Below are 23754 nucleotides of genomic sequence, written 5' to 3' on the forward strand. Positions count from 1 at the left end.
GGGTAGAAAAGTGAAAAGGCAGAGGTACTGTGAAAACTAGACCTTTCCCCACTACTCCCCAGAGGCAACCACTTTCATGAATCTAGTAATTATTTTTAAATGATAAGAAAATGGTGTTCATGGTGTATGGGGCATTGTGGGGGCAAAGGGAAGAGAGCTCTACCTTTCTATAAAATAGGAGTTGTTTACTTTAAAATGAGAAACAATCCTTCAGAAATGCATACATTAAAAACTATGGAAAGAGCCCAGATGCCCATCAACAGATAATGGATAAAGAAGATGTGGTATATATATATATATACACAATGGAATGTTACTCAGCCATCAAAAAGAATGAAATCTTGCCATTTGCAACAACATAGATAGAACTGGAGGGTATTATGCTAAGTGAAATAAGTCAGTCAGAGAAAGACAAATACTGTATGATTTCACTCATATGTGGAATTTAAGAAACAAAAAGATGAACATAGGGGAAGGGAAGATAAATGAGAGAGAGAAGGAGGCAAACCACAAGAGACACTTAACTACAGGAAACAAACTGAGGGTTGCAGGAGGCGAGGTGGGCGGGGGGATGGGGTAACTGGGCGATGGGCATTAAGGAGGGCACTTGATGGAATGAGCACTGGGTGTTATATGCAACTGATGAATCACGAAGTTCTACCCCTGAAACTTATAATATACTGTATGTTAACTAAATTGAATTTAAATAAAAAAATTTTTTAAAGAAAGGAAAGTGAGTTCGGGCAAATCAATATGAAAAGGCACGAAGACGCACTACCTAAATAGGCAAAGGGCCTAGATTGTTCACAAAGAAATTTAAAAGCATATATGGAAAAATTCATTAGTTAGCAAAGAATCACTTTTTTGGCTTATCAAATAGGCAAACGTTTTTGTTGGTCTGTTTTAAATGAGCTACCCACCCATTGCTGGTAAAGTTGTTCAAATGCTTATTTATACCAGGCATGACAAAGACATTTCTTTGTATGTACCAACCTCGCTCAGTTTGTTTTGTCTGCCCGGAATGCTGTGTTGTGAAAGATTTTTCCAGTGCAGTGGACCCAGAGAACATAAGTGATTCCCAACACCTGTTATTGACTCAGGAGGGAAGATGGTTTGTCACCTGTTTCATAACCCTGGACCTCCCTTTGCTACAAATGGCATGGCCCCTCCAGAAAGAAATTCATCAGCATCTTTCAAGAGCCATAGAAATGTTTATACCACATCTCATCTGATAATATCCCTTTTTGGAAATCTATCCTAAAAAAACTATAAATACAATGCTTTATGCTCAGTTAATCAAACCTTTATATAATTAGTCATTTAAAAATGTGATTACAAAATGAGAAAAAGAACTTCAAATTTGCAAAATGTATATGAGAAACCCTAACACACTGAAAAACTTGCTTGTATAGAGAATACTAAAGTATGATAAAATCTGGTTTACAATTCTGTAGTTTGCTGTCACTAAGAAAGTCTTAAAAAGTAAATGAAAAATACATGAAAACAAAATATTCCATAATAGCAGCTACAGGTAACTGAGTGCGTACTATGTACCAGGCACTGTTAGGCTCTTTTATGCAGATGAGCTCCAAGCCTTTCGACAGTTCTGGGGGAAGCACTGTTATCCCATTTCCTGAGGAAACAAAGTTTAATCAGTCAGGCTCCAAGAAGGGACTAAGATTTGACCTCAGGTCAGCCTGGCTCCAAAGCCCACACTTTCCCTTCTCTGCCAAGAGCTCTTCTACCTGTAAACAAAACTACATTCCTGGGCTTGTACTTGTTGAGATTCTGGGACTATTAGGAAATTTATTAGCCTTCTTTGCTTTCCAAAATTTTCCTTAATATGCTTACTATTGTTTGTTTAGTGAAAAAAGTAAACCTAAAAAAACTGTGTTAAAATTAGGGTTCTAACAAACTTTGCCTGTGATTCTTTCTGACTTCAGTCCTGTTATTAGATGGGTTCATAGAGCAAATTCTTCAAGGAGAAAAGTAGGAGAGAGTTGAGTAGTTTAGTTGTTCCCTAGAAAAAAAATCACAACTTTTAGACTTTGCTGGGATGAGGCCAGGAAGGTTTCTAAAACCTTTGAGATACACATACCTCTTGGCCCAGAAATTCTGCTGCTGGGAATTTCCTCTTAGGAAACATGACTATATGCAAAGACATTAGAGCAAATTGATAAGGGAAATGCTAAGGCCTAAGAAGTAACAGGGAAGTGTAATGATAGCAGCCTCATGTACAAATAAAAGATAAATTAAAAGCAACCTCAGTATACGACCTTAGAAAGCTAGTGCTAGAAAATAAATCAGGACACATCTATGTAACCAAGTACTAGGTAGTCCTGAAAAACAAAAGTTAGGGACATAAATATGGATATGGAAAGATACTCATGATATATTAGAATAAAAATTACACCCTTCAAAACAGTGCCAATGGTACAATTCCATTTCATAAAATTATTTTTATATAAAAATCTATATAGATCTATGCAAAGGAAAAATATCTGGACAATTTTATATCCCTTTTAGCAGCAAGTGTATCTGGGAGAGGGTAATACAAATATTCAAAGAAAAACATGTTATCTTCTAATCTTCAAAGAATATATATTATCAGCATAATCACAAAAAAATGCTTAAAACATGAGTATTTCTAAATTTAAAAAAATTTAACCTGAATAAAAGAGCAGTTGTTAGGAATTCGGTGGGAAAAGCAGGGAAGCAGCAGAAGCATTATCCTTGGGAGCCGACTAGGACAGCAAGCTGAAAGCCAAAATAACAGGCTGAGGTATGTAGCATCTCGGTCAGGTCAAGTTTGTAAAATATGGAGGCAGTGGCTTGTACGTCTTCCGTATGTTCCAAACAGTTCAGGGGTGACAGGCAAAGTCAACTATCCCATGTTGTCACCAATTCCAGTTTTGGCATGAAAGAAGCATCACAACAAAATTAGTCAAGTAGTGCTCCTTGACTTTCTCTAGTTAAGGCTTCTCAAGAAGTCTGAAGCCCTGGCCCAGAATTCTCAACAAATGGCCCACACCCAGACCCCTCAAGAAGTCTCCACCACCTCTTAATTCAAGTGTCTGAAGACCAAACTGGAGTGATGGAGGAATGTAGAGAAATCTAGAAGAGGTAATGAAGAAGGAACTAAAGCAGCTGGTCTATGTATAATCCAAAGATGGTGAACGCTTGGAAACCTCATCGTCTGTGACTGGGGCAGTGGCTTGGAGGGTGATTTTAAAAGGCTGGACTCCTGGGAAAAGCCAACACCATATCATGCTGGTAAAGCACACAAAACTACCTAAAAGGTATTCTTGCCAAAGAAGTTGAAGATGAATCTAAGTCTCTGATATACTATTCTATTTACAGAAAATACAGAGAGAGGAACAAGCTTAAGACACCACAGGAAGCAGACAGATTTAGAATGGGGAACATCACACAGGACAATGGCACAGTTTCTGCCAGTATTATTTGCATAACCACACAAAGCTTTAACAGAGAAAAGGGTGATAGAATGATGGTCACCAGGGCTGGGGAAAGGGAGAAATATGAAGTTACTACTTAATGGGTATAGAGTTTTGGTTTTGCAAGATGATAAAGTCCTGGGGATCTGCTGAACAATAATGTGAGTGTAATTAATACTACTGAACTGCACAACTTAAAAATGTTTGAGATGGCAAATATTATGTTATGTGGGGCTTTTTACCACAATGTAAATAAAGTTTTAAAAGTAATGCCTTCAAATTAAAAATTAAACCAGAATATAAGAGTACTAAAACTGTTAGATATATTAGGAATTGGGTGGGGAGAGGAGGGAGGTATATCTCTACATTATCCTTGGGGTCACACAAGGCATTAAAAAAAGTAAGAGGAGACTGCTTTAGATTAAGACTCAAGAGATCAGACAACCAAATGCAATGTGTAGACCATGTTTGAATCTGGATTCAAATGAGCTAACTGTAAAAAGGCATCTTAGCAGCTATCAGGGAAATCTGATTATGGCCCCGGATAAAAGCCTTTGTTTGAGGTGATTTAAAATTTTCCTTCTAAAGTAGATGTAATTAAGGGGCGCCTGTGTGGCTCAGTCGTTAAGCGTCTGCCTTCAGCTCAGGTCATGATCCCAGGGTCCTGGGATTGAGCCCCGCGTCAGGCTTCTTGCTTGGCAGAGAGCCTGCTTCTTCCTTTCCCTTTGCCTCTCCCCCTGGCTCATGCTCTCTCTCAAATAAATAAATAAAATCTTTTAAAAAATAAAGATGTATTAAAATTTAAAAAACAGAGAGAAGACAATTGAAAAAATGTATTAAGTGAATCACAATGTAGATTTAGCAAAAATGGCGAGGGGAGAAATGAAATGACTGAGATTGACAGGTGCCTGAGTAAACCGAAGGCCCTGGGGAAAGAAGCTGATTTCACAAGATGGGAGGCAGAATCCATCAAAAAGTCATACAGGGTATTCCTGGAGGGGAAGGGAGAGAAATTACGGAGGGTGTGGCAAGTTAAAAGTGTTCAGAAAAGGTTGGCAGCTTGTTAAGAAGGCCCAGGAGCCAACCTGAAAGGGTTCCCAATGGCCAAAACTGGAAGAATGTGAACAAAATATATAGTATTTAATTACAGCCCATAGAATAAAATAAATATCCATGAATTCATACCGATATAAATAAATTACTGAATAAATAAATAGGGTGGGTAACTTCCTCACAGGAGAAATCTAATTACTAAATGTAGAAAGAATGCGGGAAATAGAAATTCGCCATTACAATACCACAGAGTCACAATGGCTGTAGGCAAGATCTATTTGCAAGATGCTAAAACTTAGTGGGTGAAAGTTTGAGGAGAAATTGGATAGATGGTTCCCAACTTCTGATGGTTCAACTTATGATATTTTGACTTTACAATGACTTTACAAAAGCAAATGCATTCAGTAGAAACTGTACTTCAAATTTTGAATTTTTATCTTTTCCCCAGCTAATGATATATGGTACAAAACTCTCTCATAATACTGGGAAGTGGCAGCGAGTGGTAGCGAGCCCCAGCTCCCTATCAGCCTTGCAATCACAAGATAAAACAACCAATACACTTAGAACCCTTAGGTACCCATATAGTCATTCTGTTTTTCACTTTCAGTACAGTATTCAATAAATTACATGAGATATTCAACACAATTATAAAACAGGCTTTGTATTAGATAATTTTGCCCAACTGTAGGCAAGTGTAAGTATTCTGAGCACTTTTAAGGTAGAATATGCTAAGCTCTGATGTTCAGTAGGTGAGGAATATTAAATGCACTTTCAGCTTACAATATTTTCAATTTACAATAGGTTTATCAGGACAAAACCTCATCATAAGTCAAGGAAGATCTGTACTTGCATAGTCTCAAAATTTCTCCTGTAAGATATTTATTAATTACAAAAGAGAAATAAATAGTAACTTTAAAGAACAACCCAGTGGACAGCACTTTAAATCAAGGCATCAAGACTAATCAATATCACCATCAATAAGATGCAATGACATCCTGTTCCTTTGTGGGAGTGGTGGCAGGATCAGAAACCAATTTACAGTGGGTTGAAGAGTAAACTGTCATGAAAAAATAGGGCCTGCCAAGGAGGGCTATTTCATCAAGAACTTTGAAAATGAAGAGAGGTTGTGCGGCTAACATTCGTTTGGCTCATCAGCTTCTGACGAGTCATGTTTGCTTTTAATTTCATGACTCTGGGCCATGCATTGTACATCAACCTCAAAAAGGGCTGATGAGAAAAAGCAGGGCAGTGAATAACAACAGCAACAACTCACCCTACCAGGCAAGGAATCAGGTTCTGGGACTCCAGGTCCAACTGGTTAGCTTGTGTCTTTGTATTTGACCACCAGTCAAGGCAGTGATGGAGAGCTTTTAACATTATAGCATTATGGTATTCAAGAGATTTTTATGCAACTCTGGGCTCATACCTTTAAAGAGCGAAGTGTGTTCTGCATAAAATTAGGATTTTAGGTGAAGTTGGCTGTGCTAATGATGCCACAGCCCAAGAAAGTTCTCAAACAGGATTTTTTTTAAAGGAAGGAAAAGGGAAATAAGAAACCCCAATCCCTCAGACATCCACAGGAAACTACAAAAAAATTCTTCTTGAGTAGTTTTACGATCTACAAGAACACTTACAAGAAAGTGTTTAGCAAAAATACACTTCCCTGAATTAGTCTCAGAAAGTCATCCTCTAATCCTAAATCTCGAGAGAAGTGGCTATCATACTTCACCCTAAGAAAACTTTCTGAACTTCACATGAAACAGTATTGGGACTACTACAGAGGAAGATGGCTGAAGGCAGTAGACCACCGCACCTTTTCTTCAGAGAGGAAGTGGCAGGAATAAAGAAAACCAGAGTCAAACATCAAGATATGAAATAAATATCTCACGAAATCTCAAAATAAAACAAAACCTGGGTTCATTTCCTACTTCATCACTTACAACCTAGGTCAGATCAACTGACAACTTGGGAGTTTCAAGTTTGCTTTGCCTGTAAGAATAGAATAATATGCTCACTAGGTACACTGCAGCATTCCTTAAAAGATCAAATAAAATAATATACATGACAATGTTTTGTAAATTATGAGGTACGATGTAAATGCATTACCAATTATATCAGCCTTGTGGATGAATCAATATAAGCACACCTTGAAAATCTTTCTACCACGCTCTGTGTTGACACATCCCACGTGAAGATACTATATGTAAACACTCCTAGAAAAACCTGGGAACAGATTGCCTGTCTGGAGTCCAACCGGCAGTCACAAAATTTTTGTCAGGGTGTCAAAATGAAAGTTTTCCATTCCATGGATACCACCAAAAGAAAGGCAAAATCTATTAACTTCTTTCCTATGCAACAAAAATATTCTAAGGATTTTCACCTGTGTGACTACAGACACATGTGCTGAATCTTCTTTTGCAAAAAGATTTTTCTATACCCTTGCAACCATTGGCCATTTTTTTTATCACATCATGATGAGTTTTCAAGTTATTAAGTTGTGAGAGCTGGAGGAAGGTATTCTCACATTCAGAGCACTCAGAGGGTCTCTCTCCAGGATGGAGCCAAAGATGTTGAGAATGTCCTCTGGAGGTTTTTAGTAATAATTGCACTCATCAGGTTTCTCTTGAGAATGGAGTTGATAATGTTGAGTGAGGTATGAGGGTCGGCTGAAACACTTCCCACACAGCTGACACTGGTAAGGCCTCTCTTGAGCATGAATTCGATAGTGTTGAATAAGATGTGAACTCCGACTGAAGGCTTTGCCACAGTCACAACACTGACAGGCTCTCTCTCCAACATAGTCATGTTTCCGCTGATATCGAATTAAATACGTCTTAACGCGGGGCAACCCAGGTGGAAGGGCTTTTGCTGCCTCGTGGGCTTTCAGATGTTGAAAAAGATGCACATCCTGGATAAAGGCTCTGCCACACTGGAAACATTCATAGTAGTCTTCCTGACTATGAATTCTTACACGGCCACAGATATTTGCACGCTGGATGAAAGATTTTCCACCTTCATTGCATCCAGAGGACTTCTCACCAGAATGAGTCCTCTGATGTCTGGTGAGGTGTGGCATGAGGTAGAAGGCTTTTCCACATCGTTTACATTCAAAGGGTTTCTTCCCAGTATGGATCTGCTCATGTTTCTCACGAGCTGTCTGGGAAATAAAAGTTCTTTCACAAAATCCACATCTGTTCTCTTGGAGGAAAGGCTCATCATCCACTGACTGGGGACGGGTGCAAATTCCAGGAGTAGCACATTCCTGGGGATCCTTTCCTGGAGGCCCTTCCAACTGTTTAGTAAGGTATGAGCTCCTCTCAAAATCATCACTGTCATGGCTTCTTTCTTGAGTGGGGGTCTTGGGCTCAGTCATTGTTACCGGACTCAAAGGTTTCTCCTGGTTGACCTGGTACAAATCTGATGGATCATCAGGAGAAGATTCTCCTACATAGACACTGCAGAAGTTACCTACCATCAGATCCTCCATTCCTGCCCCCAAGGATGACTTTTCCATAGGCAGGCTTTGCTCTGGAGTTAGATTTTTGGTTTTAGGTCTTTTCTCCCCATCTAAAAGAAATGTAAAAGTTCCTCTATTCTTTCCTCACAGAGACACATCATTATAGTAGAAACGTAAGAAATGGACCAAAAATAACAACAGATCTTATGCAGATTAGGAGGGATTTGAATGTTTTGCTAAAAGTTTGGATTTTCTTTTGAGAGTAGTAGTAGTCAAAAGTTTGTGCTTTACAAAGGCAACTCTCTGTGTGGCAAAGAAACTGACAAGAGACAAGGATGAAGACAACAGTCGCATCCTGGCAGATAGCAGGCTGGGTGAGCAAAGTACAGATTAAATAGTAGAGCCAGAATACAGATTAGGAAATCATCAGGAAAGGGAAAACTGGACCCACAATGGATTAGATCTTCTAGGAAATGGTCTTTGAAGAGAAGACTCACATAGAGGACTAAGAGACAGCTGTTCTGCCCGTTCTCCTCACAGAGAATACCTCAAACCTGTACTCCACAATCACAGCACCAACCTCCATCAGCTTTAGCCTATAATACCAAGCTCCCAACTGGTTTCTCTGCTGGTCTTCCTAAAGCCCACTTTCCATAGAACAGCCAGAGGGATCTTTCTAGACACTGCTGCCCAGTGGAATGCCCTGCAATGAGGTAAATGACATATAGTTTTTGCTGTCTGATACATGGCCACTAGCCACATGTAGGTAAAGAACACTTGAAATGTTGCTGGTGTGACTGACTTTAAATTTATGCAATTTTAATTCATGTAAATTCAACTATGTGTGTCTAGTGGCTGCCATATCAGACAGCACAGTTCTAAGGAGTCAATAATACTACCTCATTCCCTGGGCTCAAAACCCTCTAGTACCTTTTTCACATCTCACTTGTAATGAAATCCACATTCCTTAACATATTCCTATGTGAGTTGGCCTATGTCTATCTTCTCAATGTTAACTCCTATCCCCCTCCAGTTTACTCAGACCATATTGCTTTTCTTCCTTTTTCTGGAACACCCAAGCTCATTCCAAACTTGCGGCCTATTTGCTATTCCCTCTGCCTGCAACACTCTTCCACAAGATTTCTATGTGCTCCTCCTCCGTCTCACTATCTGTCTTAAGTCGCTTCCCATTTGTCACTGTCTGCTTTACACTCAGACTCCATTATTTGTCTGTGTATCAACTATCACCACCATTAGAATGCAAGGACTATAAAGGAAGGGATTTTGTCTGACTTGATCATTACTGTAGCCACAGAACCTAGAACAAAGGCTCAATACATATCTGTGGAATGACTGAATGAGTCAAGGAGTGAATGTAAAGGAGACACTGAAGGCAACACAGAGGCAGGTAGAGGAATCCCCTTGGTAGGTCCTTGAATTTTGTTTGGACATCTTCTCTGCCTACACAGGGAAAGCTGTATTACCACTAGACTGGGCATAGCTACTGGTTCAGGAATGGGATATGACCCAAATGGAACACTGAAAAATGAGGAGAGGTGTGTCAAGGGCTTCTAAGAAAGAAGCGTCCTCACTCTTGAGAATGCTTCTTGGACACACCTGCTTGCTTGCTCTCTCCCCCCACCAACCCCACCCCCGGACTGGAACAAGAAAGCACACCCAGGATTTGCTGGCAGAGTGAAAAAAAAAAAATGAAAGTAGGCCCTTGATAACATCACTGAGCCCCTGAATCCAGCTATCCCTGAAACCCAGATGAGCAGTACTGTAAGCTAATACAATCCCCTTATGGCTTATACCAGTTTGGGTGTGGTTTTCTGTTAACAGAAGCTGAAGGGCAACAATGATCCTGGCTGATACACATAGTGACCCAGTTCAGAGAAGGAGAGGATTTCATAAAGATGACAAATGTTACCATATTGTAGCCAGAGAGTTTGAAGAACGTTAAGTTTAGAAGGTTCTTGTCCTTGAGCCATAAGGATGTTGGTAGGGACATTTGGGGGGCTGTAAAACAGAGGGAGAGGGAAAGACAGAGAGAGATACAGCGAGACTGTGTGTGTGTGTGTGTGTGTGTGTGTGTGTGTGTGTGTTGGCAGAAGTAGGGGATGGAAACCAGATTGTGGGGGTTAAAGAGGGAAGGGAAAGGGAGCCTTTGGGTGTCATCAAGTCTGAAGAGCTGCCATGAGGGAAAATGCGACGCAAGTGGAAAGAGAGTGGTATCAAGGCCAAGGTTTTATCTTGTCTCAATTAAAGAGGAAAGACCAAGGCTTTCTAGCTGCAAGGGGAAAGGCACGAATAAGTACAGGGTTTGGAACACTAGAGAAAAGGGAAACGGGCCTTCCTGGCACCAGGCAAGAGAGTCGCTCTGACTACAGGAAGAGCAGATGAAAGAACTAAGTGCACACTAAGTGTTGAAACCTTGTGAGCCCTGAGATGAGAACATCTACCAGCCCTCTATTTCCCTGGCCTGAGTGGACTTTGAGGGATGCTCTCAGAACAACAGCTCCCAGCCCCCATCCCGACTGACTGGGGGGATTGTCTTCCCATAATTCCAGTCTCCATGGGCCTCCCCCTCACTACTTACCTTGACATATCTCTGTATTGCTGTCTTCCTCCCTCACACGTGACTCTTCCTCTTCCAGCTGTGAGATAATGTCGGGTTTAGAGAACTGGTACCCTGTTGAAGAAGGAGACTCATAACTTGGGGGTTCTACCTTGCACCCACAGCAACTCCCAGCCTAGGCTCTAAAGACTCAGAGATAATAAGGAAGATGCAAATTCACACAAAATAAAAGTGAAGCCTGGGGTTTTTTTTTTAAGATTTTATTTATTTGACAGAGAGAGAGAGAGCAAGAACAGGAACACAAGCAGGGGGAGTGGGAGAGGGAGAAGCAGGCTTCCCGCCGAGCAGGGAGCCCGATGCGGGGCTCGGTCCCAGGACCCTGGGATCATGACCTGAGCCAAAGGCAGACGCTTAATGACTGAACCACCCAGGAGCCCCATGAAGCCTGTTTCTAATGATTATGGCCCAAACGGAGACATTTTTGGTTGTCACAAGTTCAGGGAGAGGAAAGGCTATTGATGTCTAGTACATAGAGGCCAGGTCACTAAACATCCTGTAATGCCCAGGACATTCCTCCACAGCAAGGAATGATCTGGCCCAAACGTCAACTGTGCCAAGGTTGAAAAACTGTGCTCTGGAGTAAAAATTGAAGAGGGGGCTTGAGAACACTGTGCTGGGCTCTCTACTTCAGCTTGGGGGGATCTGATGTCATAGCTGCTCAACAAGTTCTTTTCCTCATGATACCTTCATTCCCTTTGTCTTAAACTGCTCCTTCTCCCTCCCCTAGTTCTGTGTTTCCCAAACTTCAGTCTTTTGCAGGCCACCTGCCGTGGTCTGAATGTTTGTACCCCCCCAAAATTCATATGTTAAAATCCTAAAACCCACTGTAGTGTTATTAGAAAGTAGGCCTTGGAGAGGTGCTTAGGTCATAGGGTGGAGCCCTCATGAATGGGATTAGTGCCCTTATTAAAAAAAGGCTTCAATGAGATTCCCTAGCCCTTCTGACCCAGTGAGGAGACAACAGGAAGCCTGTGACCTAGAAGAGAGCCCTCAGATGACTGTGCTGGCACCCTGATCTTAGACTTGCAGACTCCAGAACTATGAGAAATAAATGTCTGTTGTTTAGAAACTACCCATTCTGGGATATCGTTATAACAGACCAAACGAACTAAGACACTACCTCATTATTTCCATACTGTCTGTCTCACCCCACTAGAATTAGTAACATCCATGAAAACAGGAATCCTCATCAATTTTGTAACACCAATGCCTATTCCAGAACCCGCCATACTGACAATTTCACTGACAAATTTATTAATGACCTTCACATTCTGGCCCTATCTATGTGCCACCTGTTGTAATATTTAGCATTTAATACACTTCTTTAGATCATCTCTCTTTTTCACTTAAATACACTTATTTAAATGGAAGCTTTATATCAACCTTAAAAACAGAAACCACAGTCATTTGCAAAAAAAGAAAAAAAGCCCCAAAGATAATACAGCAATAGATCCAACCAAAATTAATGTTATTGAGTGCTACCTAGTTTTGGTTCCGTAAGACTCAGGGCCTGAGGTCTGCTCTCTCTTTACTAAATGGAAGGCCAACAAGAGGTACTACCTAAAATAACCTTCTCTATAATCCACTGTATTTATTCCACACTTGGGAAGACAATGTCCTGGGTGATATGTAAAATCTCTATTAACCCAAAACCTTCAGGGATACAAGAAGCCAAGGCCTCACAAGAAGACAGAAATGCCTCCAGGTTACTGCATGAGGGCTAAAAAGGTAAAACTGACTTACTCCCTCTATTTTAAGTCATAAATGTGGTAACTGAGGGAAGAGTCATATTGGAAAAGGCACTCCTTTTTGCCTTCTTTGTAAACAACAGAAGTCACAGTTCAAATTACACACTCTTCTTTTTAATATTTATTTATTTATTTGAGAGAGAGTGCACATGCATGAGCAGGAGGGGCAGAGGGAGAAGGAGAGAGAATCTCAAGCAGACTCCATGCTGAGTACAGATCCCAGGACCCTGAGATCATGACCTGAGCCAAAACTAGAGTCCGACCCTTAACCAACTATACCACCCAGGCATCCCTCATATCACACACTCTTGTGAGGTAAGGCACTTCCATCTCCTCACACAGGTCTCTGACTTCACAAGGACAATAGCGCCAGCTTATTGCCATTGGAATGGTGTTTGGTTTGATTGTGTGTTTCAGACCTCAGACCCCCAAAAAGCCACTGAAATGAAGACCCTGGCACTGGTACTAAAAATATTTAGCTTGTGGGGAGAGGTAAACAATCTTGCCTCTGGATATGAAGAGAGACTGGCAATCTCTTACTCTTAAACTTTAAGTCTAGTAGAAGCCTTTGGAGCGCCTGAAGTTTTCATCAATTCCTTCACACATTCAAAAAACCTCACTGCCAGCCTTCTACTGTGCCAAGACCTGATGAACCCCACCCCCATCGGACAGTACAGCCATTTAATTTAAGGGAGCAGATTCTGCAGCTGAACCACGAAGGGTCAAATCTCAACCTGCCACTTTGTAGCCATGTGGTTTTAGATAATTTAACTTTCCCATGGCTCTGTTTCCTCATCTGTAAAATGGCAATAATAATAAAAATAACAGGAAATATACCTCTCCCTCACAGGACTAGTGTAAGGATTAAAGGAATTAAGACATGTACAGTGCTTAGACTAATGCCTGACACATATTAAGTACTCAATGTTGGCCCTATTGTGAGTAACAGTGAATTTGATATTAAAATACTATCTTTGATCTGAGTTGAAATTCACTGCCATGGTGAACCACTATTACTGATGTTCCTGATGTGAGGACAGAAAAGAGTTGAGAACCACTGCCCTGGTGGGCGGAAACCAAGTTCCATGGAGAAGGCAGCCTTACCTAAGGAGACCAGATTCCTGTAATTTTCCAGCATCACCTCCCGGTAGAGGTTCCTCTGAGCAGCACTAAGATAGGTTAATTCCTCCGGACTGAAGTCCACAACCACATCCTTGAAAGTCACCAACTCCTAAAATACCAGAAACACTTCCAAATGGTCAAAATCCAGAAATTATCCCAAAGAGGGGGAAGGAGCCTGATGAGAGAGGACTGAACATAAAGCATTCAGACTGGCAGAAAGCTTTTTTTTTTTTTCAAAGATTTATTTGACAGAGAGAAAACACAAGCGGGGGAGGGGCAGAGGGAGAAGCAGGCTCCCTGCCGAGCAGGTAGCCTGAAGCTGGGCTTGATCCTAGGACCCTGGGATCATGACCTGAGCTGAAGGCAGACATTTGACTGACTGAGCCACCCAGGTGCCCCTGGCAGAAAGTTTCTAATCCAAGTGTTCTAATCCAGAGGGTATAGGGACCTAGTAATGTACCTTTGTCTTGTAGTATGGAAGAAGGGGGAATATGTCTGAGATAGTGCCTGCTGCTAATTACTACAAATTTGGATTGAAGGCAAAAGATCCTTTTAAGGGATTCCCTAGGTGGCTCAGTTGGTTAGGCATCTACCTTTGGCTCAAGTTGTGATCCCAGGGTCCTGAGGTCGAGACCCGCATCAGGCCCTTGCTCAGCAGGGAGCCTCCTTCTCCTTCTGCCTGCTGCACTCCCTGCTTGTGCACTCACACTCTCTCTCTCTGACAAATAAATAAAATCTTTTAAAAAAAAGATCCTTTTAAGCCACTTTATAAAGAAATAATGAATGTGCATAATTAAAAGCTAAGCAGTATACCTCAGCCTCAGGAATCAGAGTTAGGTTTAAGTCCTGGCTCTGGTTCTTACAATCTTTGTGAATGTGGGTAGGTTAAGCCTCAGTGACTCATCTGTAAAACCCAAAGAGCTCATAAAGAGATATTCAATCTTATTAATAAACAGACAAATGCAAAGCAAAATGACACAGTACCATTTACACTCATTCAACTGACAAAAATTAGTAAGTCTGACAATACCAAATGTTGTCTAGAATGTGGACCCATGAGACCTCTTATTAGATGCTAGGGGAAATGTAAATTGGTAAACCACTTTGGACCCAGAAATTATATTCCTAGGTATATCTGATCATGTGTACTTGGAGACATTTATATTCTTTTTTTTTTTTAGCGAGCCAGAGAAAGAAAGCGTGCACAAATGCGTGAAATAGGGGGAGGGGCAGAGGGACAGGGTGAGAGAATCTTAAGCAGGCTCCACATCCAGCATGGAGGCTGACGTGGGGCTTGATCTCACGACCCCAAGATCATAACCTGAGCCGAAATCAAGAGTCAGATGCTTAACTGACTACGCCAGCCAGGCACCCCTTGACATTTATATTCTTAGCAGTGCTGTTTGTAACATCCAAAACCTAGAAACAATCCACATGTCTGTTTAGAGTAAAAGAGAGAAATATATTACGGTAATAGTCACACAATGGAATAATATTGCAGCAATGCAAACCAATTAACTACAGTTACAACAGTCTTGATAACCTAAGGTTGAGTCAATCAATTAATTAAAGATTTATTTATTTGAGAGAGAGAGCATGTGAGTGCATGTGCGTGCACATGTGCCCGGTGGGGGAGGGGCAGAAAGAAACCTAAGCAGACCCCACACTGAGCGCAGAGCCCAACACAGGACTTAACCCCACAACCCCCAGATCATGACCCGAGCCAAAACCAAGAGTTGTACGCTCAACCAACTGTGCTACCCAGGTACCCCTAAGGTTGAATTTAAAAAGTAGATATTAGAAGACTACATAAGAATATGATACACATTTTATTAATATACATCTTTTGTGTTTTCAGGAAAACATTATGCAGATCTATGAACAACTGATTTAAAGTAGAAGTCATACACTGGCTGCCCAGCTCCTACTGAGGAGTTTATTTGGTTTTTATTATGGATTTTTTTATTATTTTATTCAAAATTCATATTAACTGCCAACACCAAAAAATTTATAGATTTAGTACTATTACTGGAGTTTTAAAATCAGAAATCAAGCTCCATGATCAGCATGGAGTCTGCTCAGGATTCTCTCTCCCTCTTTCTCTGCCCTTCCCCCACTCTAAAGTAAATAAATAAATCTTTAAAGAAATGATTTAACAAGAACATTAAGGAGAACATTTTTGAAAAAAAAATAAAACCTCACAACAGTATCATGTCCCTATAATAGCTGCCATTTACTTCACACACAAAAAGGAGCATAACAGTGCAAACCACATAAGAGTTGTTTTAAATGAGCCAACACTGGGCATAAAATGGAATACTAAAAAAACAAACAAAACAATTAATTCAAGAGATAGAAAAAGCAGAAAAATGTTAAACGTGTAGTATGTGGGATGGTGATTAGTCCAACAGAGAAAAATGAAGCAGGGAAAGAGGATATAAAGAGTTAGAAAAAAATTTTTTTAAGATTTTATTTGAGAGAGCGAGCGAGCGCGCGCACATTAAGCAGGGGAGCAGCAGAGGGAGAGGGACAAGCAGACTCTGCACTGAGCGCGGAGCCTGACGTGGGCCTCAATCCCACGACCCTGAGATCATGACCTGAGCTGAAGCTAAGAGTCAGCAGCTCAAATGACTGAGCCACCCAGGCCCCCCAAGTCAGAAAAAAAAATTTAAATAAGATAGCCAGGGAAAGGCTCAGTTAGGTGATATTTATATAAAGACTTAAAGGAAATGAGAATGTGATTTAATTAAATAGGGAAGGTCTAGAAATCAGGAAAGTGAGATCCCCATATTGGAGAACAAAATCAGAAGAAAGTGTCACCTACCTGGGATCCGGCAGATGAGGGATTGTCAGACATCTCTGTGTCCCTTTGGAGTTTGTTGGTGTTCCTCTCTTCTGCAATGACAAAGTCCTGAGGAGGGCAACCTAGAAGAGAGAAGGAATGACCATGGAACTGAGTCCAGTCTGGCAGTACCCAGAGACACAGAGAGTGGCTCGCCACCCAATACCATCCTTCCTGCCATGGAAGACAGCAGCAGTCCTGGACTTCCTGTAAGAGAAAAACCATAGACATCTTTTCTCTTCTCAGTAAAGCAAGTTGCAAAAAAGAGCTCTGGGCATTTCCCAGCTTTAAACCCTTCAATGACTCCCTACTGCCTTCCAAATAAAGTGGAAATTCCTTCTTTATCAGTGGTTCCCAACCTCACTGTCCACTCCTAATCACGAGGAAACCTCAGTTTCTCAACTGCAAAATGGAAATAATACTTATACTTTTTTTAATTTATGTATTTATTTGAGAGAGAGAATGCGAGACAGAGAGCACGAGAGAGGGGAGGGTCAGAGAGAGAAGCAGACGCCCCGCCGAGCAGGGAGCCCAACGCAGGACTTAATCCCAGGACTCCAGGACCATGACCCAAGCCAAAGGCAGTCGCCCAACCAACTGAGCCACCCAGGCGCCCAATACTTCTAAGTGATCTTATAAGGATTAAACATTACATATATAAAGGATACAAGCATTTTAAAAAGTGGCAGCTCTTAAAGATTTTCCTAAATCTTTTTCATTCACCGATCTAGAAGATGGCCACGTTCCCTACAGTAACCAGAACCTTGAAGGCCTTCCCTGCCTGTAGTCTCTTCCCAAGTGCACCCTTTATTCATCTGTTGTTTCTTTCTCATGTCCTAGGGAGCTCTCTTTCCTTTCCCCTGAATTCCAGCTCCATCAATAGCTCTGGGCCTTTGGCCAAGTTTTTATTTTTATTTTTTTAAAGATATTTATTTATTTGACACAGAGAGACACAACAAGAGAGGGAACACAAGCAGGGGGAGTGGGAGAGGGAGAAGGAGGCTTCCCGCGGAGCCCGATGCGGGGCTCGATCCCAGGACTCTGGGACCATGACTGAAGGCGAACGCTTAAAGACCGAGCCACCTAGGTGCCCCTGGCTAAGTTTTTAACCTCTGGGACAATACCCTCTATGTCCACCTGAGGCAGTATAACACCATGATTATAAAGTACAGATGCTGGAGCCAGCTGCCCAGGTCTGAATCCTGACGAATTGTGGGGTCATGGGCAAGTTACTCAACCTCTGTATGCCTCTGTCTCCTCATCTACAGAATAAGGGTAACACCTATTTTAAGAGCTATTAAGAGAACTAAATAAATTCGTATATATAAAACACCTAGAATATAGTACATTGAAAGTATTCAACATGGGGCACCTGGGTGGCTGTCAGCTAAGCATCTGCCTTTGGCTCAGGTCACAATCCCAGGGTCCTGGGATCGAGTCCTGCATCGGGCTCCTTGCTCACCAGGGACCCTGCTTCTCCCTCTCCTTCTGGCTCTGCCTACTGCTCCCCCCTGCTGTGCTCTCTCTGTGTCAAATAAATAAAATCTTTAAAAAAAAAAGTATTCAACATGTTCACTATTATCATCTTCAAAATCCTTTTAAGAAATGCAGGTACACATAATTGGATTAATCATAATCCTTAATTCATGGTCTCAGTATTAAACCATGCATGACCTTGTTTAAATTTATTCATTTACATGCTTAAGTATAATTAATGCCTGTGAATTCACTACCCAACCCCCAATCTAGAACATTCCCAGTAACTTTTATCTACCCATGTGCTTTTTCCTGTCCACCCCCAGCCTTCTCTCCAGAGATAACTGTGGTCTTATATTCATACTTTTTTTCCCCTTGCCTGCCTCTGTCTACCCCTCTCTCTCTATATATATATATACATGTATATAAATACCCCTAAACAATACTTTGTTTTTAGTATCACTTTTATTCAAAGGACGATGAGAAGTAAATGGCTTTCTTCTTTCATTATTAAAATACCCTTAGTTCCAATCTGGTAACTTGAGTTTCCAAGAGACCAAATTTTGGTAAAGGTTAAACTTCCAGGCCTCGTAGCTCCCACACTTTATAACCTCCTGTGTGTTTTCTTGTTTTGTGTTGATACTAAAGTTTAGGTGAGATAAGAAACGGAGCAGGGAAGAACAAAGCTGGAGAGAAGGGGTACTCTCAGAGAAATAGTAAATATTAAAAGCGAAAGCCAAACCCAAAATTTTGTCCATCTCATATGAGGCAGATTAGACTGGATTATAAAATTTATTCTTTCATTTATTCATTTGACATCTCCTATTGCATGCCAGGCATACAGAGGATGTTCAGTAAACGGAAATGGTTAGTTGCTTCCTTTCTCTCTCACCTTTCTCCTCACATGCTTGGATCAAACTGGCCACCAGCGTTCCTGCCTCCTTGCTGTTCTTAGGGTTTTTTGACCTCACCCAGGTCCGAACCTCCTCTGGTAGGGTGTTCAGAAACTGTTCCAGCACCAGTTGCTCCATCATCTGCTCCTTGGTGTGGGTCTCCGGCTGCAGCCATTGCCAGCAGAGCTCCTGGATTTGGCTCACAGCTTGATGAGGCCCGGTCACTGAAAGATATCGAAAATCCCTAAACTTTTGATGAGAAACTTTCAGAGCCCCTGGATTTCTTATGGGGATGGTTTCTGGATTCTTTTCTTGATCATGTAGACGGAAGAGCGGGGGATTCTTCAAGATATCCAGAACATCTGTCATGTGCAGCATCTTTACCAGCTTGGCCCTTCACAGGATGGAGATACTTTAAAAGGGAGGCTGCTTCAGAACATATTTTGTGGAAGATGGTAGGCGGAGTTGTATCGTATGAAAAAAAGACAGAAACCCAGGACCTGTAGAAATTATGTAGAGAGACTTACAAATGGCCTGCACAGTTAGCACTGGACAATGGGGTGGAGGAGATTTGAAGCAAAAGGATTTACTTCATTTCACACAAATGCCTAAATACACATTCACAGAAATTTGCACATCTCCAGATAAGATGCTACTTTAGCCCCATCGCCAGATCTGGAAAATGCACAGGCACAGGCTTGAAATATTTCAGAAATGGCACTGAAGGGAAAAGAGACTTGAACCCCAAACACAATGAACTGAATTACTTTGATGAACCACAGAAGAATTTCACTTCAAAAAATAAATGAATTAAGGTGACTTTATACTATACAGAATAAGGAAAGAGCCTTATAACACATACATCCTACAAAGAACTAGATTCTTATGCAAAATATTTAAAGAACTCATACAAATCAGTAAGAAAAAGGGATATAAACAACAGCAAATACTTAGAAGATTTGAGCCGGTATTGCACAAAACAGAGCTAAACGGCCGACAGACATGAAATGGGGCTCAACTGCATTAGTTATCAGAGAAACAGGAATTAAAACCATAATGAGCTATCACTACACACCCTCCAGAACATTCTAATTGAAAAGAATCAGACAATAGTAAGTGTTTGAGAGGAGAAAGAACCATGGTAGAATAGTACATTCATACAAAGCTTCCACTAATTTCCTCTTCCCATCTCAACATATAAGATTACATAGCCATCTTGCAAGTCAATAGGGCCAGCTTCATGGGCATGCAACCAGTGCAGTCATACAAGGCTCCACGCTCAGAAAGGCCTCAAGTTTAGTTTAATGCTCTGCTGTTGCTATCTTGAGATTTTTCATATTTTAAAGAAGGGGCTTCATATTTCATTTTGCATTAGGCCCTGCAAATTATGTAACTAGTCTGCCCAGCAAGTATATTATTTCTCAAAATCTGTTGCCAATTAAACAGATGAAAAATATATTTCTTATTCTTTAATTTTGCATTTCCTTAAATTAGTAATAAAGCTTACTATTTTTTTTTTCAGACTTATTGGCCCTTTATAAATTGCACCTATCTTTTGTCTCCTTTCCAGTAGGGTGTTTCTGTTGCTGATTGGTAAAGACTATATATAAATGAAGGATATTCCTTGTCCTACTTGATTAAAAAAATTCTAGCCACGCCACACCTTCTCTTTGGTCTTTGTAGAATTTTAGTATATTAACGTGCAATCTATCACTGTCGATCCAGAAAGAAGTTAAATATGCGATTACATTTTATTATTGCTGTATTTAAACATTTCATTTCATCCTGGGTGGGCAGAGGTGATGGTGGAAGGAGGAAGCAGGGGCTGAAGGGGACAATGGGAAGAGTGGTGCCAAGGCAAGAGGTACGGAGCAAAACAAGGTAAGGCAAAGAGCGGGGGCAGAGCTGAAGGGGGAATGGGGCAAGATCAAGAGGAAGAGCGGACCGGAGGGGCCGGGGCAGGGAGGAGAGACTGACAGCAGCGGTGGAACTGAGGCAGTGGGGAGGACCGAGAGAGGAGGGGCAGGAGCAGCGCAGAGGGGCGGGGCGGAGGCGGGGCCCAGGGGCCGGCGCGGGGAGAAGTCGGAGCAGGAGCCTTGGTGGGTGGGGCTGAGGGTGGGGCCTGGGGGCGGGGCTGAAGCTCAGGGCGGGACCTGGGATAACGGTGGGTCTGGGGCGGGAGGGGCGGGGCCTGGGGCCAACGCCTGGGGCAGGTAGGGGTGGGGCTTAGGCTCAGGAGGGGCCTGGGGGTGTTGGAGACTCCGGGGCCAGGAGGGGCGGAGCCTGGGGCAGGTAGGGGTGGGGCTTAGGCTCAGGAGGGGCCTGGGGGTGTCGGACACTCCGGGGCCAGGAGGGGCGGGGCCTGGGGCAGGTAGGGGTGGGGCTTAGGCTCAGGGGGGGCCTGGGGGTGTCGGAGACTCCGGGGCCAGGAGGGGCGGGGCCTGGGGCAGGTAGGGGTGGGGCTTAGGCTCAGGGGGGGCCTGGGGGTGTCGGAGACTCCGGGGCCAGGAGGGGCGGGGCCTGGGGCAGGTAGGGGTGGGGCTTGGGCTCAGGGGGGGCCTGGGGGTGTCGGAGACTCCGGGGCCAGGAGGGGCGGGGCCTGGGGCAGGTAGGGGTGGGGCTTAGGCTCAGGAGGGGCCTGGGGGTGTCGGACACTCCGGGGCCAGGAGGGGCGGGGCCTGGCCTGGGGGCGGGGCCGAGGCCGGCGGCCCGGGCAGGAGCGGGCCTGAGGCCTAGGACAGGCAACGGAGGCCGAGCAATTGAGGAGGGGGAGGCCACTCCCGCGCACCGGTGATCCTCAGCTCCCGGTGTCCGCAGACCCCACGTCCGACCCGGGCCCCTTCCCTAGAGGGCCACTCCCTCCCGTCGCCTCCACACGAAGGCGCCTCCCTAACCCCCCACCGCCGGCACAGCTGCCGGGCTACCGCGCGTCGCAGCCTCGAGCCCGCCATGGCGTCGCCCCTCGGGGAGGCCCGCGCCGCCCTGGGCTTCTCGCGCCCTCAGGTGTACCGCCCCTCGCCCTCACCTCTCTTCCGACCACGTTCGGCCCCGGAATGCCCGCGCGCCGCTCGCGCGCCCGCCCCCACGCCCGCGCGCCCGCCCCCGCTCACCGCGCCCGCCCCCGCTCACCGCGCCCGCCGAGCGCCTCGCCTGACTGAACCGCTCACGCCCGGCCTTCGCGCCCAAGCCACGGCGCATGTGCCGTGCTGCGTCTGCGCGTGCGTTCTGCGGGGCTGCTGGAGCCCGCGCGTCGCAATCCGGGCCCCTCCTCGCTGGTTCCACTGGGGGCGCTCGAGGCCGCGGCTGGACGGGGAGGGGGGCAGAGAGGGAGGAAGGGCCTGGTGCCAGGGTGGCCTTCCTCCCCAAAATGCTCGCGTTCGCTGAGAGCATTTTCTCATTCAAATTCACATTATTCTCGTTCAAATAAACAGTATGCAGTGAAAAGTCTTCCACAGTGTGTGCCCCACCCACCAATCTTTTATGCCCATAATCCACATGGTAAGCACTGCAATTAGTTTGTGTCCTTCCACGGCTTCTTCATGCTTGTGTATGTGTACGTACATATATAGTACGCATACGCGCATGCATAGTATACGCACATATGTGTGTGATCATTATTGATATGTATTTTATACATATATGTTCCCATACATGCGTATATATCTCCAATATAAACGAATTTTATTAAATATAAAATTAATATGTTTATAAATACATAAAAATTAAATATAATACAATATTTACACATGCAATATAATATGTAATGGAAATATATAATTATATATTGTTATAATACATAGTTTCACTATTTTTTTTTTAAAGATTTTATTTATTTATTTGAGAGAGAGAGAATGAGAGATAGAGAGCACAAGAGGGAAGAGGGTCAGAGGGAGAAGCAGACTCCCCGCTGAGCAGGGAGCCCGATGCGGGACTCAATCCCAGGACTCCAGGATCATGACCTGAGTTGAAGGCAGTCGCTTAACAAACTGAGCCACCCAGGCGCCCCATAGTTTCACTATTGTACATAATTATATATTTGTATAAATATAAGACATAATTTTAGGTCTGTGTAAATATTCGTATTCTTACGTGCTCCCATTTTTAGACAAAAGGTGGCACACTTTACACACTGTTCCATGCTCTGGTTTCTTTTTCCTTACCGGTATATCTTGGAGAGATTTCCATATCAGTACAAACAGAGTTTGCTCAGTTTTTGAACAGCTGTGTGGATGATCTTCTATGGTTGTGACCTCACTTATTTAACTAGTTCCTGACTGCAATGTGGTCGAGTTATTTTCAGTCCTTTTCCATTGCAACGAGTATTGAGCGCATACCCTTGACCCTCAACAATTGTGCTGGCATGTAAATCTACAGGTGAGATAAATCCCTGACACAGAATTGCTGAAGCAAAACACATATGTGTCTTTTTTTAGTTTTATTTTATTTTATTTTTAAGAGAAGGAGAGAGAGAGAGAGAGAGGAGGGGGAGAGGGAGAGAGAGACTCCCAAGCAGGGTCCTTGCCCAGCATGGAGCCCCATATAGGGCTTGATCTCACAACTCCAAGATCATGATCTGAGCCGAAATCGAGAGTTGGATACTTAATCAACTGAGCGACCGAGGCACCCCAAGGTTTTATTTTTTTTAAGATTTTTAATTTATTTATTTGATAGAGAGACAGCAAGAGCAGAAACACAAGCAGAGGTGTGAGAGGGAGAAGCAGGCTTTCCGCTGAGCAGGGAGCCCGATGCGGGGCTCGATCCCAGGACCCCAAGATCATGACCTGAGCCAAAGACAGATGCTTAGCGACTAAGCCACCCAGGTGCCCCCTAAGGTTTTATTTTTAAGTAAAGGCCCAACATGGGACTCAAACTTACAACCCTGAGATCAAGAGTCACATGCTCTACCCACTGAGCCAGCCCCAGGCAGTTGTCATTTTGATAGAGATTTCTAAGTTGCCTTTCATTAACACTATTGCATCTTACACCCCCACCACCCTACGTGAGCATGTCTGTCCAGGGGCTCTGCTCAGGTGAGAAAGGGAAGCCCTGACTGAACCAGGGCTGAGACAG

The 23754-nt window shown here is 43.2% G+C and overlaps 1 protein-coding gene across 4 annotated transcripts; it reads right to left on the minus strand.

Moving 5' to 3' along the window:
- Nucleotides 1-747: 747 nt before the first annotated feature.
- ZIM2 (zinc finger imprinted 2) lies at nt 748-21847 on the minus strand. 4 transcript variants are annotated; one of them, XM_027617512.1, is made up of 7 exons: nt 21814-21847; nt 18684-19184; nt 16298-16398; nt 13456-13582; nt 10565-10657; nt 7981-8075; nt 1530-1633 (listed from the first exon to the last, which is right to left on the minus strand). In XM_027617512.1, the coding sequence occupies exons 2-7, from the start codon at nt 19060-19062 to the stop codon at nt 1622-1624; spliced, it is 807 nt and encodes a 268-aa protein (XP_027473313.1). In that variant the 5' UTR covers nt 19063-19184; nt 21814-21847; the 3' UTR covers nt 1530-1621. The 4 variants fall into 4 exon arrangements, with proteins under 4 accessions (XP_027473312.1, XP_027473313.1, XP_027473314.1 ...); XM_027617511.1 differs by lacking the exon at nt 7981-8075 and having other exon boundaries at nt 748-1633; XM_027617513.1 differs by lacking the exons at nt 1530-1633; nt 7981-8075 and adding an exon at nt 2676-2884.
- Between the last annotated feature and the right edge of the window lie 1907 nt (nt 21848-23754).

This window comes from Zalophus californianus, chromosome 17 (assembly GCF_009762305.2).
Source record: "Zalophus californianus isolate mZalCal1 chromosome 17, mZalCal1.pri.v2, whole genome shotgun sequence".
Classification (NCBI taxonomy): Eukaryota; Metazoa; Chordata; class Mammalia; order Carnivora; family Otariidae; genus Zalophus; species Zalophus californianus.